We start from the raw sequence: 7,667 nt of genomic DNA on the forward strand, positions 1-7,667 counted from the left end.
GGAATAGAGACGGAGGTAAGTTGTAAAAAGGTCATAGAGGACAAAAGAGAAGGAGGTATAAGAATGGCAATAATAGGCTTACAGGGACTGGAACAAAAAAGAAAAGTCATGATGGAGAGAGGAAGACTAAGAGAGAAAGGGATAGGAATAGATGACGACTTGACATGGAAGGAGAGGAAGATGAGATGGAATATAGAAGACATTGCAAGGCGAGAAAGAGGAAATAGTAAGAGAGTAAAGGTAGGATATGGAAAGATACAACTAGAAGGAAAATGGTGGAAATGGGAGGAAGATGAAGAGATATTAAAAGATAACGAAGGAAATGTGTGGAAGGAAAAAAGGGAAAACTAAGAGAGGAGGAAGATGGAGGTAATAAAGAAGCAGGAGACGAGAAAGACAAAGAAGGCAAAAATGAGAATGAGGAAGAGAACTTGGGAGGAGGGGATGGAGAGGAGGATACCGAAAATGGAGAGCGAGAGAAAAGGAAAATCAGGAGGGAGGAGGAAATGTGGAAGGTGGCTTTCTGGAATGTGGCGGGCATAGCAAACAAGGATAAAGAATTCTAGGAAGCGATAAAGGAATGGGATGTAGTGATAATGATGGAGACATGGTTAGATGAGAAGGGGTGGGAAAAGATGAAAGAGAAGATCCCAAGAGAATACAAATGGAGAGTGCAGATAGCGACCAGGAAGTACAAGAAAGGAAGAGCAAGTGGGGGTATGCTGCTAGGAATACGGAAGAAAATAGAAGAGATAAAGGAAGAAGGAAAGTTAGAGGAAGAGGAAGGAAAGATCGAATGTAAGATAAGGATAGAAGAGGAAATATGGAGAATAATAGGACTTTATGTGAATAATGATATAGACAGGAAGCTAGAAGGGCTGAAAGATACGACGGAGGAGGGAGAAAGGGGAGTAAGAACTATAATAGGTGGGGATTTCAATGCGAGAACGGGGGAGGAAAGAGGTTGGGAAGAGGAGGACGAGGAGGGAGTGGAAGGTGGAGGGAGAAGATCAAAAGACAAGAAAATAAATAGGGACGGAAGAAAGTTATTGGAATTCATAGAGGAAAGAGGTTGGATGATACTAAATGGAGGTGTGAAGGGAGATGAGGAAGGTGAATTTACGTACACAGGAGGGAGAGGAGAAACAGTTATAGACTACGTGATAGGGGAGGAGGAGGTTAGAGAAAGGGTGGAAAGGCTGGAGGTAGGAGAAAGGGTGGACTCAGATCACCACCCAGTAACACTATGGATGAGGGGTAAACTTGAGAAAGATCAGAAAAAAAGAGAAGGAGGAAGAGTAAAAAGAAGAGGAATATGGAGTGAGGAGGGAAGGTCGCAGTTTAAAGAGAGACTAGGAACGATAGAGGGAGGAGAAGGAGAGGTGCAGGAGGAGATAGAAGTAGGGATCTCAAGAATAAGAAAGGTAATAGAGGAGAACGAAAAAGAGGGAGGAAGAAGGGATAAGAAAAACGGAAGAGGATGGTGGGATGAAGAATGTAAGGAGAAGAAAAGAGAGGTGAGGAAAGAGCTGAGAAAATGGAGGAAAGGAAGAGGAGAAGTGGAAAGGTTCAGAGAGGAAAGAAAGGAGTACAGAGAAATGTGTAAAAGAAAGAAGAACGAGGAGAAGGAAAGGATGATAAGAGAAATAGGGGAAGCAAAAACGGAAGGAAAGGTGTGGGAGTTGATAGGCAGAGTAAGAAAAAGAAGGAAGAGGATAAATGAAGAGATAAAGATGGAAGAATGGAAAGAGTACTTCATGGAACTAATGGGTGGGATGGAGAATAGGGTAGTGAAAGGAGAAGGGGGAGGGAGCAGACAAAGAGAAGAGGAGATAGAGTTGGAGGAAGTAAGAAATGTAATAAAAAAGTTAAAAGCAGGAAAGGCGATAGGAAATGACGGGATACCGAACGAGGCGTGGAAATATGGAGGAGAAGAAATGGAGAAATGGATATGGGAAATTTGTAAAAAAGTATGGAGAGGGGAAGGATGGCCGAAACAATGGAAGGAAGGAGAAATAGTCCCAATAATAAAAAAAGGAGAAGGACGAGGGGTGAAGGATTATAGAGGAATAACGATAATGTCATCAATGTACAAGATATACACAGCGATATTGGCAGAAGGTTAAGGAAGGAGGTTGAGACAAAGAATTTGATTCCAGATAACCAGGCAGGATTCAGAAAAGGGATGGGGACGATGGACCAGATATTCGCGATGAACTATCTGGTAAATAGACAATTGGGTAAGGAGAAAGGAAAGATGACAGTGTTTTTTATAGATTTGAAGGCGGCCTTCGACTCAGTGGACAAGGAAGTACTAATTAGAGCGATGATAGAGAGAGGAGTGAGGCAGGGTTTAATAGACAGGGTTAAAGAGGTATTAAGAGAAACGAAGAGTAGAGTAAGAATAGGAAGAGAGTGTGGAGGTGCATTCTGGATGGCGAAGGGCGTGAGGCAAGGATGCCCATTGAGCCCGATACTCTTTAACATACTGATCGCGGACTTGGAAGACTACATGAAGAAAGGAGGATGGGGAGGTGTGAAGTTAAGAGGGGGAAAGATTTACACGTTAATGTATGCGGACGATATAGCGCTGATGGCAGAAGAAGAACAGGACATGAGATCGATGATAAGCAGGCTAGAGGGATACTTGGACAAGAAGGGACTAATATTAAGCATAGAGAAATAAAAAATAATGAGATTCAGAAAGGGAGGAGGAAGAAAGAGGAAGTATGATTGGAGATGGAAAGGAAAGAAACTAGAAGAAGTCAAGGAATTTAAATATCTTGGATATACGTTAAAGGAAAATGGGGGGCAAGAGGCGCATATCAGAGAGAGAAGAAGGAAGGCGGCGAGAGTAATGAGGGAAGTGTGGGGGATAGGGAAAAGAATGTGGAAAAAGGACTGGAGAAGAAGGATCTGGCTGTATGATACTCTGATATGGACAGTGATGGGATACGGGGCAGAAGTGTGGGGGTGGAAAGAAAGGGTGGAGGTAGAAAGTATACACGAAAGATATATCAGATGGATATTTGGGCTAAACTGGAGGACACCCGGATATATGGTGAGAGATGAAGTGGAGAGAGAGAAGATGAGAGGCAGGGCAAGCAAGAGAGCGTGGAAGTTCGAAAAGAAATTAGAGGAAGGCAACGGAGGGGGAATAGCGAGGAAATGCCTAAAGGAAATAAAAGAGAGATGGAAGAGAGGGAACATAATAGGAAAGTGGGAACAAGAAAGGAAAAGTTATCTGGAAGAGCTGGGGGTGAGAGTTGAAGAGGAGGAAGAGTTAGAAGTGGAAAATCTGGAGAGCAGAGAGAAGGCGAAGCAAAAACAAGAAAGGATGGAAAAGATCGTAGAATCGAAATACAACAGGTGGTATAAATTCATAAGGAAGGACGGGATTCCAGGATACCTAGAGAAAAACTGGGAGGAAGAAAGGTGGAGCAGGGTCGCAAGGTTCAGACTTGGGAATGAAATAAGGGAAGGATTGCATTGGGAAAAAGAGGAGAATAGAAGGTGTAGGATATGCGAGAGGGAGGAGGAAACTTGGGAACACATATGGGAGGAGTGTACGAGATGGAAGAAATGGGATGGAGAGGGGTGGCAGGACGTGGTGGAGAATTTACTAGGAGAGGGGGGAGAGGGAGAGGAATGGATAAAAGCGATAGAGGAAAGGAGACAAGAGGGAGGGAGGAGAGGGGAAGTGATGGATAAGAAAGCAGTGTGATTGTGACGTATGAGAGAAAAATATGAAAGGAAAGAAGCAAAGGAAACAGAAGTCCAACTCAAGAAATAGAATTAGAGGCAGGGAAAGGGCGGAGTAGGGTAGGAGAAAACAGTCGGAGAAAAAGAGCCCGTAGAAAGAGGCTAGGACTGACTGAAGGAGATGGTAAAGGCAAGGAAATGGCACAGGAGGCGAGAAGGAAGTAAGGCGGATACATAACGCACGCGTTGCAAACTCACCGCAACGTGTGCGATGGACGGACGGCAAAACAAGAGATGGAAGTCGGCAGAACAGACCGACGTCGCCGCAACGTGTGCAACGGACAGGTGGCAAGAACGGGAATACGAGAGAAGGGATAGAAAGTAAGAAGGGGAACAGGTAAGAGACGCACGTGGCGACCGAAAAGCGAGCCGCGTGACGATACACACGACTAAAGAAAAAAAGGCTGCAGTATAGAGAAAAGCGATTGCGAATAGGGTCAAAGACACCGCAGAAGGAAAGAGAGATGGAAGGAAGCACGAAGATCAGAGGAACGGTGGAGCTAGAGGTGAAGGCGATTGAGACGGCAATGGAAGGAAGGACAGCGAGGATGATGAAGAGCATTAAGCAGGAAATGAAAGAAATGAGAGAAGAAATAGAGACTTTGAAAAGGAAAGTACATAAAATGGAGCAAGTTTCGGGTAAAAGAAAGAGGGACGAGAGTGAAGAAAGAGAGGAAAAAGTAAGCAGGAAAAAATGGTGGTACGAAGAGGAAGAAGATAACGAGGAGATGAAGAGAAGGAAAAACGTGATAATCAGAGTTGAGAAACATAGATGGGGAGGAACCGACGCAAACTGGAAGAAGGTGGAACAATTATTCACGGAAGGACTGAAAGTGAAGGTGGAGGTGAAGGAGGTGTTTATGATAGGACAGCGAGGGGACTGGCTGACGTTTATGGTGAAGCTGAGAAGTGAGGAGGATAAATGGAAAGTTTTGGAAGCAAGAAGAAAGGAAGGAAGCAGGATGAAAGTAAAAATAGACGAAGACAAGTCGGTGGAGGAGAGAATCAAAGCAGGAAAAGAAAGGGAATTGAGAAAGAAAAAGAAAGAGGAAATCGAGAAAAAAGAGGAGTTGACAGAGGAAGATATCGTAAAGAAAATGGAGGATAAGCTACTGATGGGATCGGACGACGACGGGGACGAGGCGGACCGGGGGAGGGGAATGGGGAGGAGGCAGTGGAAGGGGTAGGGAGACAATCAACAAGAGAGGATCAAGGAAGACGAGACAACGAAAAGGATTGAAGAGGATTATGCTTATGTATTAATTATATGTATTTTGCTGTATTTTTATGTAAAGGTTTAGGAACGTTCCTCAAAAACGCCCTTTAAGGCTCCTTTGGGGCAAATAAAGTATCGTTCGTAATTGTAATATACGAAGATATCGATTACTTACCTTCAACTTGCCTGAACAAGCGGGTGTCGTCCATCTTGGGTGTTAGCGGTGACCTGGCTCGAAAGTCATCAGTGCTGCTGCATCAGAGGAGGCCATAGATGAAGCAACCGTGGCGGAAACCTGAAAAGAAACGGCATTAATCATAGTTATCACGACAATTCCCGTACTTACCTTTGTCGCGACATCTTACATACGCGGTGATCCTGGACGGCGGTGAGCAGCGGTGATCCATGACATCGGCGGCGGAGATGAAGCATCCATAGACAAAACCTGAAAATAAAAAAGAATTAGTTAGGTTAATTAACCCTAATGCTGGGACTTACCCGATCAAGCGGTTGTCGCGCCATCTTGGTTCCACGAGTGAGGCAGGCTGATGATAGATAGTGGAGGCTCGAGGCGGGGCGATACAGATGATGCATCCGTGGCGGGAATCTAAAAGGAGAAAGGGTTAAGGAGATATTAACACGTATATACCTGATCAAGCGGTTGTCGCGGTAACCGATGTCCCTGGCTGGCCGTTCAAGGCCATACCTAGCGGTATCTTGAGTACAGGCGATGCTGACGAGGCATCCGTGGCGGGAGCTGAAAATAAAATTATTTAAACAAATTGTTCAACTATAGTGTCGTTTGCATTACGAATACCTACCTTCTCGGTTTAAGGTTAAACCGAGTGGCGACCGATGACTTAGAGGACAAAATCGCGTACCCCGTAGCCCGATTGCGTATCGTTCGGTTACAACCTAACCGGCATTTGCACAGTAATCTGACCAATCTATACGATAATCTAATCGGTATGGGCGGCTAACAATATCGGGTCTTGGCCAAGATCGAGCCCTAATTACCGCGGTAGTACCGGAGTGGAGATCTTACAAATTCGCTGCTGCTCGGCGGCGTCGCACAGTGGGGCAAAATAGCACTTTTTCGTTCAAAATAACTTTTAACCGAAAGTATACAACCGATTTTAATGTTCAGGGTTAATAAATTAAAACTTATAAAATTCCTCAGAAATTTGTCATGATCGATTTTTGATAAACGTTTTTTCTTTTTTTTTTATTTACGTGTAAATATGAAAAAACGGAAATGTTCGTAATTTCAAGATCGCGATATACATATAAACTTTGAACAATCACTCGAAATTTTAAACAATTTGCTACAAATTGATATTTAATTTAAATTTACAAAAAGAAATTAATCGAATGCACCAATGTGTGTGCAGAACATATATTACTCTGCGATTAACAAGTCCTGGGCTTCTTTATCGATAATGCTATCCTTAGTTTTTCAATTTTTATTTTGTCCGATGCTACCTATAAATGGGTCAGAAGAAATCAATAATTTATGTATTATGTCAGCATTAGTAGCACCTCGATTACACTTCCGGGTATTATATTCGCTCACGGGACCTTGACGTGTCAACATCTCTCGCGTGTCGCTCCTGCCTGTTGTTTGGGCCTAGCGGAGTAAGCATGTGAAATCGGCCCTTGATCATACAGAGCTGACATTAATGTCACAAGTTAGTACCAATATGATAAAACTTTCCGCCAAATATTATTTAAAAAAATTCATTTTTTTAGAAGTTATGCAGGGAGAAAGTAAAATAAAGAAATGTATTTTTCTCGAAAACCACTTGACCGATCTTGATGAAAAAAATATATGTTATGTAGACTAATAAAACTTATGTAGACTAATTAACAAAAAAAATGTCCAAAATGTTTGCCCAAAAAAAAAAACCAAAAAAAAATATTTGAATTTTTTAATATTTTTTTTTAGGGTAATATTTTTGAGGTACCCCTTTGAAATTTTTACGAAAATTTCTCTTAAAGTGTCCACTACAACATATATTTTTTTCAATTTTTTTTAAATGGTGGAACATAGTTAAAAATACGAAAATCGTAAGCGTCGCGTCACTCCGGCGCACAGTGCAGTGCCATTCCGCGTTGCGGGTGTTCGATGTAACTTTAATAGCACATATATGTACGTTTGCGATTAGCCTATAATATGTATATTTTTTAATTTTTATAGTTTCCAGAGTTTACCACGTGGAGGTTGCAGTACGGTTTTAAACTCCTTATCGGGGTGCTTTTTTAACGTGAGTCCCCTCGCCTCTCACTATATTTCCGTAAAATCGGGGTGCTTTTTTAACGTGAGTCCCCTCGCCTTTCACTATATTTCTGTAAAATTAGGGTGCTTTTTTAACGTGAGTCCCTTCGCCTCTCACTACGTTTCCGTAAAATCGGGGTGCTTTTTTAACGTGAGTCCTCTCGCCTTTCACTACGTTTCCGTAAAATCAAGGTGCTTTTTTAACGTGAGTCCCTTTGCCTCTCACTAGTTTCCGTAAAATTGGGGTGCTTTTTTAACGTGAGTCCCTTTGCCTCTCACTAGTTTCCGTAAAATCGGGGTGCTTTTTTAACGTGAGTCCCCTCGCCTTTCACTACGTTTCCGTAAAATCAGGGTGCTTTTTTAACGTGTCCCTTTGCCTCTCACTAGTTTCCGTAAAATCGGGGTGCTTTTTTA

The 7,667-nt window shown here is 42.7% G+C and overlaps 1 protein-coding gene across 1 annotated transcript; it reads left to right on the top strand.

Annotated features, from left to right (window-relative positions):
• Window positions 1-596: 596 nt before the first annotated feature.
• On the top strand, window positions 597-2,126 carry LOC112456712 (ABC transporter F family member 4-like). The gene is made up of 2 exons (XM_025019442.1): window positions 597-717; window positions 862-2,126. The coding sequence occupies exons 1-2, from the start codon at window positions 597-599 to the stop codon at window positions 2,124-2,126; spliced, it is 1,386 nt and encodes a 461-aa protein (XP_024875210.1).
• The last annotated feature ends 5,541 nt before the right edge of the window (window positions 2,127-7,667 follow it).

The sequence above is a fragment of the Temnothorax curvispinosus genome, unplaced genomic scaffold, assembly GCF_003070985.1.
Source record: "Temnothorax curvispinosus isolate PA1 unplaced genomic scaffold, ASM307098v1 QBEX01000645.1, whole genome shotgun sequence".
Classification (NCBI taxonomy): Eukaryota; Metazoa; Arthropoda; class Insecta; order Hymenoptera; family Formicidae; genus Temnothorax; species Temnothorax curvispinosus.